This window comes from Salmo salar, chromosome 25 (assembly GCF_965601325.2).
Source record: "Salmo salar chromosome 25, fSalSal1, whole genome shotgun sequence".
Taxonomy (NCBI): domain Eukaryota; kingdom Metazoa; phylum Chordata; class Actinopteri; order Salmoniformes; family Salmonidae; genus Salmo; species Salmo salar.
In genome coordinates this window covers 34,596,405-34,616,774 of record NC_138315.1, presented here as the reverse complement: position 1 = coordinate 34,616,774, position 20,370 = coordinate 34,596,405, and the positions used below count along the sequence as shown (strand labels likewise).

Below are 20,370 nucleotides of genomic sequence, written 5' to 3'. Positions count from 1 at the left end.
GAGTGATTCTACTACGTATATTCCTTGGCATAATTACTCATGTTACCTACACATTTCACAACTGAAAAAAATTACAGTAGTTATATAGTAAGCTGGGACAGAATTTATTGCTGTCTGAGGTTTATGCTGACTACCACATACAGACTATACTCTTGATGGTAGTAAACTAAAAAAACACAATAAAGACTAAATAATGCAGCTGGAATCTTTGTCAGAACGGAATTCCTATTGATCCCTGAACACAATTATACTTTCCTTCCTGATGTTAAGGAATTCTTCCCACCAAAATACTGTTAAGTGGCAGGAAGCCAACCAGGGAATCTGGGAGAGGGATTGTAGCTTGAGGAGATTGGGAGGGAAGTAAGGAAAGAAAGAGGAGGAGGATATGGAGGAGGAGAGAGGGAGGAGGGAAGAGTGGAAACGCTCTCTCGTGATGCCTCTGCTTTTCTTCCCATGCCCCCTGCGCAGGGTAGCATTCTCACCCTGGGACAGCACAGTGCTCCAGCACTACTACACTCTACTCTATAAAGATCCTACTCAACTCTACTCTACTCTACTGTACTCTATTCTACTTTACTCTACTCTACAAAGATCCTACTCTACTCTACTCCAATCCTATTTACTCTACTCTACTCAGATCCTATCTAATCTACTCTAATCTACTCTAGTCAAATCCTATCCTATCCTATCTACTCTACTCAGATCCTGTCCTATCCTATCTACTCAGATCCTATCCTATCCTATCTACTCAACTCAGATCCTATCTAATCTACTCTACTCTAATCTACTCTACTCAGATCATATCCTATCTACTCGACTCAGATCCTATCCTATCTACTCTACTCTAATCTACTCTACTCAGATCCTATCCTATCTACTCGACTCAGATCCTATCCTATCTACTCTAATCTACTCAGATCCTACTATACTCTGCACAGATCTTATTCTACACTACTTTACCCAGCTCCTTTTGATGACATCGGATGCTGTCTGCAAGAGGTACGACTCAGCATCACTGACCTCCACCAACCTCTGTCCTCCAAGCCAGCACATCTCCACTCATCCGACCAGGTCACCACTCCTCTACGTCCCGGTCCCATCCTCCATCCTCCACTCCATCCGTCTCTGAGGGGAAGACACTGCTAGGAAGCAGCTCCAAGGACCCTCTTCCTCAGTGTTGACAGACATCACCATCTGCAGCAAGAACAGGTAAATACCACCACATCACCTTCGATCGTGCATACAAACATAAGGGGGACACTTCAAAGGAGATAAAGGAAACTCAGCCCACTGGGCACTGACGTCATTTCAACATCTAGTTGTGATTTACATGTGGTTGAGTTGTCAGCTAATGTGAATTCAATGTGAAATTAACAAAATATTTCACCATGTCATTGGATTTAGGTTAAAGGTTGGGTGAAAAGAAGTCAAAATTCCCTTACGTTGATAACTTCTTGCAAATCCAATCAGTTTTCCATGTTGATTCAACATCATCACATAGATTTTATTTGTTGAAATGGTGTGAAAACAACAGTGTTGATTCAACCAGTTTTTGTCCAGTGGGAGGGAAAGAGTCTCTTTTCTTAGGTGCACTCAGGGATACCAGGACTTCCACAGGCATCATACAGGTGTCACTCAGTGAGTGTGTGTAAGGGTTGTATAGAGGCATGCTAAATAACATCTGTCTCTTTTATTAATTCTATATTGTTGCTGTGCCACTAAAGCATCATACCCAGTGTCTCTGTCAGTTACTATTTGAGACAGAGCATTGACAGGGCACTGGTCCATAGCCGTGAAGTCTCTGTCACAGACAAGAGTGTAGGGACAATTGCTAGGGGTTCTGGTGTGCATTAGTAGCTCTGTTGTCCCAGGAACACTGTTACTTTCACTCCCTCTCCTCCCCGGACTCCCGTTCTCTTTTTCTCTTTCTTTCCATCTCTCTCGCTCTCTCTCCCTTTCACTTTTTAGTCTCTCTCTGTATGCTCTCTCTCTCTCCCCCCTCTCTCTCTCTCACTCAAACTCTTTGGCTGTGATTCTCTGTGACACCAGCCATATACCTCTCCTCCAGAGTATAATTCATCCAGCCAGCAGCTCAAGAGACAAATATACTTTAACAATGTATTGACCTGCTGTTTTCGACTCTATTTCTCTACCACACCTGCTGTCTCTAACTCTGAATGCTCGGCTATGAAAAGCCAACTGACATTTACTCCTGAGGTGCTGACCTGTTACACCCTCTACAACCACTGTGATTATTATTATTTGACCCTGCTAGTCATCTATGAACGTTCGAACATCTTGGACCATGTACTTTTATAATCTCTACCTGGCACAGCCAGAAGAGGACTGGCCACCCCTCAGAGCCTGGCTCCTCTCTAGGTCTCTTCCTAGGTTCCTGCCGTTCTAGGGAGTTTTTCCTAGCCACCGTGCGTCTACATCTGCATTGCTTGCTGTTTGGGGTTTCAGGCTGGGTTTCTGTATAGCACTTTGTGACATCGGCTGATGTAAAAAGGGCTTTATAAATACATTTGATTGAAATTTGATTGAACAAACTACTTCAACGTTCAGCTGTGTAAGATGACACAGCTGAAATATCAAACCTTACACTGAGAGTACAAAACATCTTTCCATGACATAGACTGACCAGGTGAATCCAAGTAAAAGCTACAGTATGATCCCTTATTGATGTCACCTGTTAAATCCACTTCAGCCAGTGTAGATGAAGGGGAGGAGACAGGTTAAAGAATGATTTTTAAGCCTTGAGACAATTGAGACGTGGATTGTGTGTGTGCCATTCAGAGGGTGAATGTGCAAGACAAAAAATATAACTGCCTTTGAACAGGGTATGGTAGTAGGTGCCAGGCGCACTGGTTTGTGTCAAGAACTGCAACGGTGCTGGGTTTTTCATGCTCAACATTTTCCTGTGTGTATCAAGAAGGGTCCACCACCCAAAGGACATCTGTTTTTTTGTACACTCAGTGTATATTACGAAAGGTTTCTTTCTTGTGTTTATCAGTATGCTGCTGACAATGAGGGATAGTCATACAGCTACACCACCATTTAAAATCTACAAGAAATTATCCATTGTCATCAAATAAGTAAACTAAAAAGGCATGAAGTATCATGAAATATCAAAACGGCATCATTAACAAATACAAGACACATACCAATTTGCCATTAAATAGTACCCACATGTCTACAGCTTAGATGACAGATGTCTACCTTTTTCAGTGTTGTAGCTATAGCTCTTTGTTTACCTCGTAGATGCACATAGTCTCATGACACATGACATAGCACCTTGTCATTAGAGTTTACACAGAAGCCAGGCAGAGATGGGCAATCTTCACTTCCTATCATTTCTAAACACAAGAGAGAAAACTGACAGTCAATGATAACAAGCATGCATTTCAGTGCAGATGGAAATACTGATGCTATTGATAAGAAAGAGCATTATAATAGTGTTAATGTATCGCACAAACATTCCATGGTCTGACACAACCCTGTTCACTAGAAGAACCTTTGGAAACAAAGATAACAGTAAAACATCTGAAGTAACACTTGGTCTCTGTTCTGTATGCTACTGACATTGCCTCACTCTCTACCCTCTTTTCTATGAAAACAAACTAGTGACATAATACTATTAAATCCATAATCCAATTTGATAATCCTGATAACCACAGAAAATATGAACCTCAACTTTATAATCAAACTAGAAATAAGTGCAATAAAACAACATTTTCTTTCAGAACTTAACTTAAATAAAGGTACTTGATAATCAAACATCAAATAGATAAGATCAACTGTCTTCCCCTCTGGCAACAGACTGGTGTCTGGTCTGAGCGACCCAGTAACAATATGCAGTTAAAACAATAGCTCAAAACAGGGATGTGGGTCTGTACAGTTAGTGTGCAGATGAGAAGGCAGACCTCCATGTAAGGTAGCAGATCATCTGGTTAGCTGTGTGTTGTCTGGAGGGGTTAGACAGTGACTGATTTATGGCTTCCCAATCCCCATGGCCTGCTGGTGGCTCACTGCTCTGTAAGTAGCAGTCATGTGGCCCCCTGTCACCCCCCAACTCGCCCAGGGGGTCTATCCCCACCCCGTCATGATTAAACTAATAGTTCATGTTAATCCAGGGGAGGGTCCCGGTGCTTAGAGAGGAGGGTCACTCAGACCTCAAACAGTTTCCGTCTCATATATACAGTACCAGTCAAAAGTTTGGACACACCTACTCATTCAAGGGTTTTTATTTATGTTTACTATTTTCTACATTGTAGAACAATAGTGAAGACATCCAAACGACGAAATAACACATATGGAGTCATGTAGTAACCAAAAAGGTCAAACAAATCAAAATATATTTTATATTACATATTCTTACAAGTAACCACCCTTTGCTTTGATGACAGCTTTGCACACTCTTGGCATTCTCTCAACCAGCTTAACCTGGAATGCTTTTTCAACAGTCTTGAAGGAGTTCCCACATATGCTGAGCTGCTTTTCCTTCACTCTGTGGTCCAATTCATCCCAAACCATCTCAATTGGGTTGAAGTCGGTTGGAGGCCAGGTCTGATGCAGCACTCCATCACTCTCCTTCTTGGAAAAATAGCCCTTACACAGCCTGGAGGTGTGTTGGGTCATTGTCCTGTTGAAAAACAAATGATAGTCCAACTAAGCCCAAACCAGATGGGAAGGTGTATCGCTGCAGAATGCTGTGGTAGCCATGCTGGTTAAGTGTGCTTTGAAGTCACCAGCAAAGCACCCCCACACCATCACACATCCTCCTCCGTGCTTCACTGTGGGAACCACACATGCAGAGATCATCTGTTCACCTACTCTGCGTCTCACAAAGACACAGCGGTTGGAACCAAAAATCTCAAATTTGGACTCATTAGACCAAAGGACAAATTTCCACCGGTCTAATGTTCATAGCTTGTGTTTCTTGGCCCAAGCAAGTCTCTTATTCTTATTGGTGTCCTTTAGTAGTGGTTTATTTGCAGCAATTTGACCATGAAGGCCGAATTCACGCAGTCTCCTCTGAACATTTGATGTTGATTTCTAAGGCTGGTAACTCTAATGTACTTATCCTCTGCAGCAGAGGTAACTCTGGGTCTTCCTTTCCTGTGGCGGTCCTCATGAGAGCTAGTTTCATCATTGCGCATCATGGTTTTTGTTACTGCACTTGAAGAAACTTTCAAAGTTCTTGAAATTTTACGCATTTTAAAGTAATGATGGACTATTGTTTCTCTTTGCTTATTTGAGCTGTTCTTGCCATAATATGGACTTTAACACTTTTTTGGTTACTACATGATTCAATGTGTGTTATTTCATAGTTTTGATGTCTTCACTAATATTCTACAATGCAGAAAATTGTGAAAATAAAGAAAACCCTTTTGACTGGTAGTGTCTGTTAAAACCAAAACAACGATTGGGCACCTGGTTTATTTCAGGGTGAGTGTGGCATCCTTATCCAACATCTTTGTTCTCTAATGGTACACCAAGCAGTGCACTGGGACTTCAAAGAGTAAGGTGGGAGGAGGGGGATTTGAAGTTTTCTTAATATTTCCCTGAGCTTGTGCCACTGTTGCTATGCTGTCACTGCACAGTACATGCAAGCGGGACTGTTATTGGTGGGGATATTTCGGTTACAAAGCGCCGTTGGCAGAGGCTTTTATACATCTACTTAAAGTGCAAACTGTGGCATACAGTGACATGGTATGCTTTGTTTCTACAGTGTTATAGATAGACCTTAAAACATCCAGGTCAAGGACTACATAAGAATAAAGAAAACTTTGTTAATGGCCATGGGTGTTCAGTATGTTACCAGATTTGTCAATGTCTTCCATCTTAAACAGGCACATGCAGTAACATGGACACAGGACATTACAATCCTTGGTCTACCAACCAGACATACAGTAACATATACCATCTGACAAAACGGGCCCTTTCAGCCATACATAATGGCACTAATACATACTTAATGGACAAGGCATATCACTTCTTTGCTAGGAGTTTCATTTCAACACATAGCATTGCATGGAATCTCCCAGTGGAAACCTATGGCTCTTAAAGTGACTGTCTAAATGTTTTTAAGATGCTGTGGTAGTCATATTGTTGTTCTATATTCATGTTATATACTGTATATTGTTGTTCTATATATTGTTGTTCTTTATATTGTTGTTATATATATTGTTGCTATATATATTGTTGTTATATACTGTATATTGTTGTTCTTTATATTGTTTGTCAATATATTGTTGTCCTTTATATTGTTGCTATATATATTGTTGTTATATAGTGTATATTGATGTTCTTTATATTGTTTTTCTATATATTGTTGTTATATATAGTATGGTTGTTCTACAGTGCATTCGGAAAGAATTCAGACCCATTGACTTTTTCCACATTTTGTTACGCTACAGGCTAATTCTAGAATTGATTAAATAAATACAAATCCCATCAATCTACACACAATAACCCATAATGACAAAGAGAAAACAGGTTTTTAGACATTTTTGCATATATAATAAAAATAAAAAACAGAACACAGTGACATCCATCATTCATAAATGGAAGAAATTTGGAACCACCAAGACTCTTCCTAGAGCTGGCTGTCTGGCCAAACTGAGCAATCGGGGGAGTAGGGCCTTTGTCAGGGAGGTGACCAAGAAATGATGGTCACTCTGATAGAGCTCCAGAGTTCCTCTGTGGAGATGGGAGAACCTTTCAGAAGGACAACCATCTCTACAGCACTCCACCAATCAGACGTTTATGGTAGAGTGGCCAGACGGAAGCCACTCCTGAGTAAAAGTCACATGACAGCCCGCTTGGAGTTTGCCAAAAGGCACCAAAAGGACTTTCAGACCATGAGAAACAAGATTCACTGGTCTAATGAAACCAAGATTGAACTATTTGTCCTGAATTACAAGAGTCATGTCTGGAGGAAACCTGGCACCATCCCTACGGTGGAGCATGGTGGTGGCAGCATCATGCTTTGGGGATGTTTTTCAGCGGCAGGGACTGGGAGACTAGTCAGCATCGAGGGAAAGATGAACGGAACAAAGTACAGAGAGATCCTTGATGAAAACCTGCTCCAGAGTGCTCAGGACCTCAGACTGGGGCGAAGGTTTACCTTCCAACAAGACAATGACCCTAAGCACACAGCCAAGACAACGCAGGATTGGCTTTGGGATAAGTCTCTGAATGTCCTTGAGTGGCTCAGCCAGAGCCCGGACTTGAACCCAATTGAACACCTCTGGAGAGACCTGAAAATAGGTGTGCAGCGACGCTCCCCAACCTGACAGAGCTTGAGATGATCTGCAGAGAAGAATGGGAGAAACTCCCCAAATACAGGTATGCCAAGCTTGTAGCTTCATACCCAACAAGACTCGAGGCTGTAATCGCTGCCAAAGGTGTAAATGTGATATTTCAGTTTGTATTTTTTATAAATTTGCAAAAATTTCTAAAAACCTGTCTTTACTTTGTCCTTATGGGGTATTGTGTGTAGATTGATGAGGGAAAAAACAATTTCATCAATTTTAGAATAAGGCGTAACGTAAGGCATAAGGCGTAACGTAACACAACGTAACAATGTAACACAATGTGGAAAGAGTCAAGGGGTCTGAATACTTTCTGAATGCACTGTATATATTGTTGTTCTATATATTGTTGTTACATATAATGTTGTTATATACTGTATATTGTTGTTCTATATGTTGTTGTTATATACTGTATATTGTTGTGTTATATATTGTTGTTCTATATATTGTTGTTACATATAATGATGTTATATACTGTATATTGTTGTTCAATATGTTGTTGTTATATACTGTATATTGTTGTGTTATATATTGTTGTTCTATATATTTTTGTTATATACAGTACCAGTCAAAAGTTTGGAAATACCTACTCATTTAAGGGTTTTTCTTAATTTTGACTATTTTCTACATTGTAGAATAATAGTGAAGACATCAACACTATGAAATAACACATATGGAATCATGTAGTAACCAAAAAAGGGTTAACTTCTATGGGCTACGTGGGACGCTAGCGTCCACCTGCGGGACACAGCCAGTGAAATATCAGGGCGGCAAATTCAAAAACAACAAAATGTCATAATTCAACTTTCTCAGACATACAACTATTTTACACCATTTTAAAGATACACTTCTCCTTGATGTAACCACATTGTCTGATTTCAAAAAGGCTTTACAGCGAAAGCAAAACATTAGATTGTGTTAGGAGAGTACATAGACAAAAATAATCACACAGCCATTTTACAAGCAAGGACGTGTGTCAATGTGTCAATAAAACCCAAAACACAGCTAAATGAACCACTAACCTTTGACGATCTTCATCAGATGACACTCCTAGGACATTATGTTACACAATACATGTATGTTTTGTTCGATAAAGTTCATATTTATATCCAAAAACGACATTTTACATTGGCGCGTGATGTTCAGAAAATGTATTCCCACCAAAACATCCGGTGAATGTGCACATCAATTTACAAAAATACTCATCATAAACGTTGACAAAATATATAACAATTATTTAAAGAATTATAGATAGACTACTCCTGGATGCAACCGCTGTGTCAGATTTTAAAATAGCTTAGTACATAGCTCAGCCATCACAGCGAGCTATACAGACACCCGCCAAGTTCGGGGCAACCTAAACTCAGAATTAGTATTAGAAATATTGTCTTACCTTTGCTGATCTTCGTCAGAATGCACTCCCAGGACTGCTACTTCAACAAGAAATGTTGTTTTTGTTCGAAATACTCCATATTTATGTCCAAATACCTCCGTTTTGTTTGTGCGTTCAGGTCAATATCCAAAGGCATACCACGCGAGCACGGTACCAGAGACGAAAAGTCAAAATGTTCCATTACCGTACTTAGAAGCATGTCAAATGCTGTTTAAAATCAATCTTTATGGTATTTTTTACGTAAAATTGTGATAATATTCCAACCGGACAATAGCATATTCATTCAAGAAGAAAAAGAAGGAACGGCGCGCTCGCGTGACCGCGCATATCCAATCCCTTTGTTGCCAGGCAGTCCACTCAGTAACTGAGCTCCTATTATCTGCCCAGTGACAGAATGCTCAAGCCACTTTCTGAAGGCTGTTGACAGCCAATGGAAGCCTTAGGAAGTGCAACGTCACCCCACAGACACTGTAGTTTCGATAGAGAATCAAAAGAAGAACTACAATTCTCAGACTTCCCACTTCCTGCTTGGATTTTTCTCCGGTTTTTGCCTGCCATATGAGTTCTGTTATACTTACAGACACCATTCAAACAGTTTTAGAAACGTCAGAGTGTTTTCTATCCAAATCTACTAATAATATGCATATTCTAGTTTCTGGGCCAGAGTAGTAACCTGTTTAAATTGGGTACGTTTTTCATCCGGCCGTGAAAAAACTGCCCCCTACACCCCAACAGGTTAAACAAATCAAAATACCTTCAACCCATGAATCCATATGTGTTATTTCATAGATTTGATGTCTTCACTAATATTCTACAATGTAGAAAATAGTAGAAAGAAAGAAAAACCCTTAAATGAATAAATGTGTCCAAACTTTTGACTGGTACTGTACATTGTTGTTCTACTTATTGTTGTTATATACTGTAAATTGTTGTTCTACTTATTGTTGTTATGTACTGTATATTGTTGTTCTATATATTGTTGCTCTATTTATTGTTGTTATATACTGTATATTGTTTTTCTATACTGAATATTGTTGTTCTATATATTGTTGTTATATACTGTATATTGTTGTTCTATATATTGTTGTTATATACTGTATATTGTTGTTCTATATATTGTTGTTATATGCTGTATATTGTTGTTATATATATTGTTGTTATATACTGTATATTGTTGTTCTATATATTGTTGTTATATGCTGTATATTGTTCTATATGTTGTTGTTCTAAATATTGCTGTTCTATATATTGTTGTTTTTCTTATATATTGTTGTTCTATATATTGTTGTTATATACTGTGTATTGTTTGTAACAGGTGTCGTGTGTGGAGGACCAAGACGCAACAGGGAAGTGTATACTCATCTTCTCTTTTTAATATATAAGAAGGAGAAACAAAATAAACACGTATACAATTAACAGAAAACGACTAACAGTTCTGTCAGGTGACAAGCACAAAACAGAATACAACTACCCACAATCCAAAATACAAACACACCCCTAATTATGGGACCTTCAATCAGAGGCAACGATAGACAGCTGCCTCCAACTGAAGGCCCCAACACCAATTAACTAAACATAGAAATACAAATGACTAGACAGAACATAGAAATAAACTAACATAGAACAATAACCAAAACCCTGGACTAATAAATCAAATACCCCTCTCTACATGGACACATACACACAACCACCCTGAACCACATAAAACAAATACCCCCTGCCACGTCCTGACCAAACTAAACACTAACAAATAACACCTTTACAGGTCAGAACGTGACATTGTTGTTCTATATATTGTTGTTATATACTGTACATTGTTGTTCTACATATTGTTGGTCTATTTATTGTTGTTATATACTGTATATTGTTGTTCTATACAGTATATTGTTGTTATATATATTGTTGTTATATACTGTACATTGTTGTTCTATATATTGCTGTTCTATATATTGTTGTTATATACTGTATATTGTTGTACTATATATTGTTGTTATATACTGTATATTGTTGTTCTATATGTTGTTGTTCTATATATTGTTGTTTTTCCTATATATTGTTGTTTTTCCTATATATTGTTGGTCTATATATTGTTGTCATATATTGTATATTGTTGTTATATATTATTGTTATATATATTTTTGTTATATATATTGTTGTTATATATAGTGTTGTTATATATATTGCTGTTATATACTGTATTGTCACAGCTGTCGAGGAAGATAGAATGGGACCAAGGCGCAGCGGGTTGCGTGCTCTTTATTATAAAAATCTTTATTATAAAAATGAGAACACCACGAAAAACAATAAACAAACTAACGACAGGAACAGAGTAGCATGCTCAACAAAAGCAGTGCTAACAAATAACTACCCACAAGTGACAAACAAAACACACACCTACTTAAAGGACTCCCAATCAGAGGCAACTAGAAACACCTGCCTCCAATTGAGAGTCCAGCACCCAACCTACACATAGAAAAACTAACCTAGAACATACCCATAGAAATACAAACATAAACCAGTGACCAACAAACCCCGTAATACATAAATCAACTACCCTCTGCCACGTCCTGATCAAACTACAATAACAAAATATCCTCTATACTGGTCAGGACGTGACATGTATGCTGTTGTTATATACACTGCTCAAAAAAATAAAGGGAACACTTAAACAACACAATGTAACTCCAAGTCAATCACACTTCTGTGAAATCAAACTGTCCTCTTAGGAAGCAACACTGATTGACAATAAATGTCACATGCTGTTGTGCAAATGGAATAGACAACAGGTGGAAATTATAGGCAATTAGCAAGACACCCCCAATAAAGGAGTGGTTCTGCAGGTGGGGACCACAGACCACTTCTCAGTTCCTATGCTTCCTGGCTGATGTTTTGGTCACTTTTGAATGCTGGCGGTGCTTTCACTCTAGTGGTAGCATGAGACGGAGTCTACAACCCACACAAGTGGCTCAGGTAGTGCAGCTCATCCAGAATGGCACATCAATGCGAGCTGTGGCAAGAAGGTTTACTGTGTCTGTCAGCGTAGTGTCCAGAGCATGGAGGCGCTACCAGGAGACAGGCCAGTACATAAGGAGACGTGGAGGAGGCCGTAGGAGGGCAACAACCCAGCAGCAGGACCGCTACCTCCGCCTTTGTGAAGGAGGAGCAGGAGGAGCACTGCCAGAGCCCTGCAAAATGACCTCCAGCAGGCCACAAATGTGCATGTGTCTGCTCAAACGGTCAGAAACAGACTCCATGAGGGTGGTATGAGTGCCCGACGTCCACAGGTTGGGGGTTGTGCTTACAGCCCAACACCGTGCAGGACGTTTGGCATTTGCCAGAGAACACCAAGATTGGCAAATTCGCCACTGGCGCCCTGTGCTCTTCACAGATGAAAGCAGGTTCACACTGAGCACATGTGACAGACGTGACAGAGTCTGGAGACGCCGTGGAGAACGTTCTGCTGCCTGCAACATCCTCCAGCATGACCGGTTTGGCGGTGGGTCAGTCATGGTGTGGGGTGGCATTTCTTTGGGGGGCCGCACAGCCCTCCATGTGCTCGCCAGAGGTAGCCTGACTGCCATTAGGTACCGAGATGAGATCCTCAGACCCCTTGTGAGACCATATGCTGGTGCGGTTGGCCCTGGGTTCCTCCTAATGCAAGACAATGCTAGACCTCATGTGGCTGGAGTGTGTCAGCAGTTCCTGCAAGAGGAAGGCATTGATGCTATGGACTGGCCCGCCCATTCCCCAGACCTGAATCCAATTGAGCACATCTGGGACATCATGTCTCGCTCCATCCACCAACGCCACGTTGCACCACAGACTGTCCAGGAGTTGGAGGATGCTTTAGTCCAGGTCTGGGAGGAGATCCCTCAGGAGACCATCCGCCACCTCATCAGGAGCATGCCCAGGCGTTGTAGGGAGGTCATACAGGCACGTGGAGGCCACACACACTATTGAGCCTCATTTTGACTTGTTTTAAGGACATTACATCAAAGTTGGATCAGCCTGTAGTGTGGTTTTCCACTTTAATTTTGAGTGTGACTCCAAATCCAGACCTCCATGGGTTGATAAATTGGATTTCCATTGATTATTTTTGTGTGATTTTGTTGTCAGCACATTCAACTATGTAAAGAAAAAAGTATTTAATAAGATTATTTCTTTCATTCAGATCTAGGATGTCTGCAAAACTGACAAAAAAAAGGGGCAGAAATGGGGAGATTTTTTCATTCATTCAGATCTAGGATGTGTTATTTTAGTGTTCCCTTTATTTTTTGGAGCAGTATATATTGTTGTCCTCTATGGGTACAGAAAAGGTGCACGTCAGTGGGTCAGACTAATGATGATAGTATTAAAGGGAGTATGTGTGTAAATCAACCCTGCCCCCTGTTATTCTCATCTGGTGGATACATGAGAGGAGGGAGAGATTGGGGATGATGGGTGGGGGAGATTGGGAGATTGGGAAGGAGAACAGGGTTGTGATGGGAAGTGGTTGGAAAGAATAGGGGATGGAGGAGGGGTGGCTGTTTTGTAGCAAGACTTATTTCTCTCAACAAGCCTGTGTAAAGTTTTCTAATTTACTTGTCTGTGTGAGGGAATCACTTTCCTCTCATATAGTTCAGTAAAGTAGACTGACCAGTTCTGATAGTACTCTTGCAGGAGTCTATATACCTGTGGTAAGCAAAGATAGAGCATTGAAGACTTGAGAGAGGACTAACTGGGGTTGTGGGTTAGGATTTTCAAGTGAGTCATCACTTGTTAAACGTCACTTGTTAACACAGAAAAAAGTCTTACACTCAGCGTTTTAAAAGGCAGCTATAAATTATAGAGACCAGTCCCATGAATGGAGTGGTGGCTCTCCAGCTGGAGAAGGACTAACTGCCCTCTAAGGCAATGCTTTGAGCCCAGGCAGAGAGGAGAGGCGTCAGACAGGATTTATTGTTGTTGTGTTGCTGCCTGCCCTGCCCTGCCCTGCATGGAGAGAACACACTGCGTTCATTCCAATGGCATTGTAAGCCCTGCTGCTGCTGCTGGGTGTGTAGCTGCACTGCAGGGGAATAGCAGTCACCAACACACACTAGCGATGCAGTTTGCTAGCCATTTCATCTCTAAGGAATACAGCCTGGCTGCTCTCCAGTCAAGGTCAACTCAATGTCCATGTATGTATAAACGACTGTAAATACCAGCCAAGATTCTACCTCTACTATACTGGACCACAGGTTGTCTATATCACTCTGTTTGTCTCTCTTGTTATTTCCTGATCCACTCTCTGTCTATAGGCTGCTCCACTACAGGTCCCTATGGTAAGAGTTAAGGCATGACACCCACTTTTCCAACCCTCTGTAGCCCTCCGTTTACAGTATGTTCACTAAATGCAGTGCAACCTCACTCAATGCAAAGTGTGTAGGCCTACTGTCCAACCACAACCCCATCCCTAAACATACAGGATTCTCTTACTCTCTTGTATTAACAATAACTCTCTTTCTCTATACAGTACAATACAGACCACAGACTCTCTCCATGCCGACGCAGCCTATGGCCTCATCTGCCTACCTGCTCTGTAACGTCCCCTGTGCTCTGATCAATGTCAAAGAGACGTAGCTGAGTGATGTGCAATACCCAGTGTGCGCAGTGTTACATACCTCATAGCCCATTACTCGGAGACAGATATTATAAACCAATACGACAGCTATGACAGTGTACAGATGATCCATGGTGCTACCAGTGTATTACAGTAAATCCCTAGTTATTACTGGGCATCTAGGAATGGAACAATCTCAGATGTGACGGCAAATATGGGAAGATACCAGGTGGTGCTATGTATACATCAGGACAAATGACTGGAACTTCTCTCTTGACTAGTAATGACACATACGCAAAACTTGTCATTTTTGTTAACATATTTTTCAATGCAGTGCATCCCTCCCTATTGTATTTAAACAAAACTGTTTAACCTTCAGCCAACCACTTTCTAAAAAGCAATCACTCCTCTCATCCAGCTCCACCACTCCTCCTTTTCCATTCATATCAAATTAGCTCTCTTCCCAACTACGAGTTATTAAGAGGGAGGTTTCCTTTTAAGTGGCTTGTCTTTAGGAAATCATATTGTTTGGGATTGCTTCCTCTGAGAATAAGAACAGGAAGTAAAGTAAAGGAGGGAGACACTGAGACCGCTCGGGCCTACTCCAACCGATTGAGGTATCCGCTCCGTTCCCGTTTCTCAGTGTAGCTAAGATTCCATTCCCACCACGCTATGGCCGGTGTGTATGTGTGTTTGTCCAGACAGACTGACAGACTAATAATTGCTCCAGTGACAGGTCTGTGCCCCCGGTGCCCATGCTTCTACCTCTCACCCCTCTTACCCTCCTCTGACTGACCATGCCAACTCTGTCTGGGAACAAAAAAAAATGTCAAATAAAGTCTGAGAAATAAACACAGTCAGAAATATCAAGAGTGACTCATAAGGGTGCGGGTCTAAAGCTTACTGGAATGCTCAAGATACAGAATGAAGAACAATAACAAAAGATGACCTCACCACTTTGAGCAAATTTGTCTGAACATACCATAACTTGCTTTAACTAACTAAGCACAACATTAGTCTATTTGAGTCTATGTATACGTCTGACTTCATTATGGTCCTAATAATGTAGCTAATGTTGGCCAGCCAGGCTAGACAGCCTGTAGGTTGGGTTGTAAACTTGTGAGGAAACCCTTTGTCAGTCCAGCCTGGTAGCAAAATGACTGTTTTAATGTTTTAACTCCTACCTCCTGCTATTGTTAAGGCCAGGCTCTCACTCCCTTCCTCTTGTCTAGGCTGGCTACACCTCAGTTTTTTGTGACTTGCTGTCGACACATTATCTAATGGCAAGAAAGCATTATAGCTAGCCAAAGCTGTGTGCTGATTTGATAGTTGGATTTTGATAGTTTTTTTAAAGACCCTGTGGCGAATTCAATTAATTCAATTAATTCAATTACTTTGCGAGCACTAAATGCGAGCATTTAGGGAGCATGGAATTTAAGGGTTTTAGCTTGGCTAACTCTCCTACATATCAGTTCTGAGCTCAGGGAATGGATGGATACCGCTAACATTTCCACTCTCCTGTTCTCATAGTGGTGCTTTTTCCAGTGTCCCAGTCTCATTGACCCTCTCCCCTCCCCTCCTCACCCCTCTGCCCCTCTCCCCTCCCTGAAACTCAATCCGCCTGGGGGAATAAGAGCACTGACTCTGCTTGGAACACCACCCGGTTTCCATCCAACTGCCATAAACCAGGGAGAGAGAACTGCCGAACGTCTCATGGTCATAGTCACTTCACAGCGAGAGTGAGAGAGGCAGATAAGATGGAGCCAGTGTCCTACTCACCGTACAGTCTTAACCATGTTCTAAGAGAAATTTAACAAACATTTCAAAACAGCTTTATGGATAACAATCAATGGGATATGACACACACGGTAAGATACGTTTGTGTGTATTTGTATGCGTGTGTGGGTGGGTGGAGGTATACACAGGTATAAGATACTTTTTTCCCCCTGTTGAGTATTTGTAGTAAAATTCAGATTAGTTCACTCAGTGAGTACTTAGTGGTACCAGTGAGTCTGAGGCTGAAATGGTGGAAAAACCTCTCAGACTGTTCTACCGTCATCCTTTCTGCTGTAACTCATTGTTATTAGTTACTCATTGCCATCCTAAATCGTGCTCTGGGTATATATTTAGACAGCTCTCTGTCTCTCTGATGTTTCCTGTTGAGGACTGATGGATTGGTTTAACCCTTGGATGATTGGGGCATTTATGACACCCATAAAACTGTCTACTGAGATGCCTTATAGGGGTATTAGACACACACCAGCCTGTCACTGCCATGTTTGGGTCTCACCCTAACTCTCACACTGAGGTCAAGGTGCAACGTCACATACACACGCACACGCACACACATACACATACACACAGGCACACATATACACACACACGCACACATACACACACACACACACACACACGCACACATGCACACACACACATACAAATCACAGAAGGAGTGGAACTTAGAGATGGAAAGTGTAGAGAGAGTGAAAAACATCAAACATCAAAGGCGTCAATTAACCGGTTCAAACATGGTGACCGAGGATTGTTGCCAGGTGCTCTGGAGATTATGAAGATTGTCACAGAATTCCATTTGTAACATTAGGCACTACTAGCTCCTAGCCTTGTGCTGCCCTATGGTCCATCAACCGCTCTGTCTGTCATACATTATCTGGGTTATAATGTGTCAGTGTCAAGGATTGCAACAAAATCATACAAATATAATTTCTCAGAAACAACCTCACTATTTACTTCGAAATGCCATAAAACATACATTGTGTTTGTGTGTGTTGTGGGAAAAGGATCATTCTCAGGCCGTTGTGTCGTGTCCAAATCTCCAGGCTGATCACAGGCTATTTATACCATGCCACACACACACTGGTCATTTATCACCAGGATAAGGGAGTCTCTAGGCTGTCATGGTTGATCATAATCTACATTTTGTCTCCTTTCTTTACTCTGCCCATTTTCTTTCTTCACTGCCTGTCTTTCTATCTCTTCTCCATTCTCTCCCTCCCTCCTTGACCCATTTCTCTCTCTCTCCTTTACCCATACTCTGCCCCTCTCTATCTTCCTCTCTCCCTCTCCTCCTCTCTCAGGTGTGCCAGTGACCAGTGAGCAGACATGGGGGACTGGAGTCTTCTGGGGAACTTCCTGGAGGAAGTTCAGGAACATTCCACGTCGGTAGGGAAGGTGTGGCTCACCGTCCTCTTCATCTTTAGGATCCTGGTGCTGGGCACAGCCGCTGAGTCCTCATGGGGAGACGAACAGAGTGACTTCCTGTGCGACACCCAGCAGCCCGGTTGTACCAATGTCTGTTATGACCGGGCGTTTCCTATCGCACACATCCGCTACTGGGTCCTACAGATCGTCTTCGTGTCCACACCATCACTGATCTACATGGGCCACGCCATGCACATAGTGCGGAGGGATGAGAAACGAAAAAGGAGGGAGCAGGAGAAGACAGAGGGGATGGAGGAGGAGGAGGGGAGGGGAGAGGGGGGGAGCGTATCGGGTGAGAAAGCGTATCTCCAGCAGAGGGATTGTGGGAAGGCGCTGGAGGCATCTGGGCGGGTTCGCCTACGGGGGGCGCTGTTATCCACGTACATTCTGAGCATCCTGATCCGCACGGTGATGGAGGTGATCTTCATCGTGGTCCAGTACATGATCTATGGAGTCTTCCTCAGGGCTCTGTACCACTGCAAGGCCTGGCCCTGCCCCAACCCAGTCAACTGCTACATGTCCCGGCCCACAGAAAAGAACGTATTCATCGTCTTCATGCTGGTGGTGGCAGGTGTCTCCCTCCTCCTCTCTGTGGTCGAGCTCTACCACCTGGCCTACAGGCGGTACAGGAAGTGCAGACGCACTCGCGCCTCCCTCAAAAACACCACTCATAATGCTGTGGCAATCCCCTTCACCAGGGACCCCGACAACCCAAGTCACAACTCCCCAGGCTGCACCCCTCCCCCTGACTTTCGCCAGTGCTTGGTGTTGTCGGGGACAATGACCCCCTTGACCCCTGTGAACCCCATGAACTCCATGCCTTCTCACCCCTTCAACAACAGAATGGCGCACCAGCAGAACTCCGTCAACATGGCCACCGAGCGCCACCATTCCCATGATGACCTGGAGGGAGAGGGAGGTTTCCTGAGGATGAACTACAACCAGGTGCCAGGGGAGATGCCCAGCGGGTGCTCTGCGCCACCCTTACTGCATACCGGGTACCTGAAGGACAAACAGAGCCTCAGCAAGATCAGCGGCACCAGCAGCCGGGTTCGACCAGACGACCTGGCCGTGTAGAACCAGACAGACGGAGAGAGAGAGACAGAGGGGCTTAGAAGGTGCGGAGGGAGAGGACTTTCAGACACACAGAGAGAGAAAGGCCCTGCTTAGAGGAGAGTGGAGCAGGCTGGGTATATATACGCAGCCAGAGACAGAGAAGGGGAGCAGGCAAGACAGACACCGGGGCTAAAGATGGATGTGTTAGCTCCATTGTTAGCTCCATTCAGCCCAAATCTAGGGGAACTGTGGAAGATTGCCTGGCCTAGAACTCCATGAGCACTACAGGAAGAAAGCCATTGGGGTCTGTAAGATCCCTGGGAGTGGGTTGAATGGATCTTGAGAACTTTTGCATATTGGACTGAGCTTTGAGACTGTGACCGTTGGTGCTGGGAGAACTGGTTGTTTTTGTTAGAGCAACAAGTGGCCGGCCAAGCTTGAAACATGGACTGTGATAACGTTGATCAAATATTGACATTGAAGCAAAATATAAATATACCTTTTAAATCACTGTGTGGAAAAAGCCTTGAAATAAATAACAGATAATTGCACATTGTATGTTTTTGATGTTTTAAAGTACCTTTAAATCTGAGAATATTGTACTTTAAACTTGCACAATCAGTATGCTAAAAACTGTCCCACTGTCTATCCAGCTGCCCATTATAATAACACAAACATTTACAAGCATGCAAATGTAAACACGCACACACAAGCATGCACGAAAACACACACACACATGCACACACTGCTCTCATCGGAGGACAAAACCCTATCCTCAGGGGTCTGACCAAACAGTGTTGCCCCGATCCCTGGCATCCAGTGACGGAGGCTATTTGCAGCTGTCATGTTGTTTGGAAAGTGAAATTGTGACACACATCCCTGCAATGCAATCCATTGTGCATTATATCACCTTCAAATATAGCAGGAGCAACTGTGTTCTCTGTGTTTAATCCTGATGGCATACAAACAGAAACATAGCACCAGCATTATCTTCCAGTCAGAAGTAAGGACAAGGGACAGCTGTGCCAAAATAACTGATTTCTCTCCATTCAACAGACGCTTAGACCAATAATTACAGAGGGTTGTATGCACTCAGGTACAGATAGTGAAGAGCTATGCAAAAGTGCCTACAAAATGTGAATCTACAAAATGTTCAAAGTCAAAGTCTTTTAGCTCCATGTTAGATGTGTGAACATGTCCTGATATAATTTAAAAGTGTGTTCAAAAGTCATATACAGTATGGATACAAATAATTTACCTTCAATCAAGGCACAAGTTTGGAAAGTTGATCATCCTTCAGTATATTTCAGCGTTTCTTTTTTTGTTAACCACTAGGTGGTGAAATTTCCCCTTGAACATTTAAAATACAGTGTAGTTCCTTCATTGTGACTGTGAAACTGTTGATTGTCACATTAGTAGCTATCCACCTCTCTTCCATATCTTTTCATCTTTGTTTAAATTTGATTTATTTTTGTTTAACTGTGTGAGGCTGGTCATAAAATGACATGTCTAGGCCTATAGGCTAATAGAGAAGGCATAACCACAATCTGTGAAGTTCTCAACTGATTTTGCACTAGGCTAGGCCTTTTGGGGTTTGGAATATAAAGACCTCTTTGTAATTACATGAATCATATTTTCTTTATCTATAGAGAGGAACAACCAGTAATTTACAGTAATAGTATTTTGGAATGCCAACAAACGGGTGACTGGTTGACATTTCTCTGTGCACATTTCAATGTCATTGTGTTCTTGTAAAGTCTGCAATAAAACGAATATGTCAAATAAATTGTTCTCACAGAAGT

At 42.1% G+C, this 20,370-nt stretch overlaps 1 protein-coding gene across 1 annotated transcript; it reads left to right on the top strand.

The window, feature by feature from the left end:
- Positions 1 to 487: 487 nt before the first annotated feature.
- LOC106586638 (gap junction alpha-5 protein) lies at positions 488 to 20,354 on the top strand. The gene is made up of 2 exons (XM_045707700.1): positions 488 to 1,209; positions 17,389 to 20,354. Exon 2 carries the CDS (start codon positions 17,414 to 17,416, stop codon positions 18,587 to 18,589), a length of 1,176 nt encoding a protein of 391 aa, XP_045563656.1. The 5' UTR covers positions 488 to 1,209; positions 17,389 to 17,413; the 3' UTR covers positions 18,590 to 20,354.
- The last annotated feature ends 16 nt before the right edge of the window (positions 20,355 to 20,370 follow it).

What these genes read in the sequence shown, in the direction of transcription:
- LOC106586638 (XM_045707700.1), top strand. Translation starts at nt 17,414, where the DNA reads ATGGGGGACTGGAGTCTTCTGGGGAACTTCCTGGAGGAAGTTCAGGAA.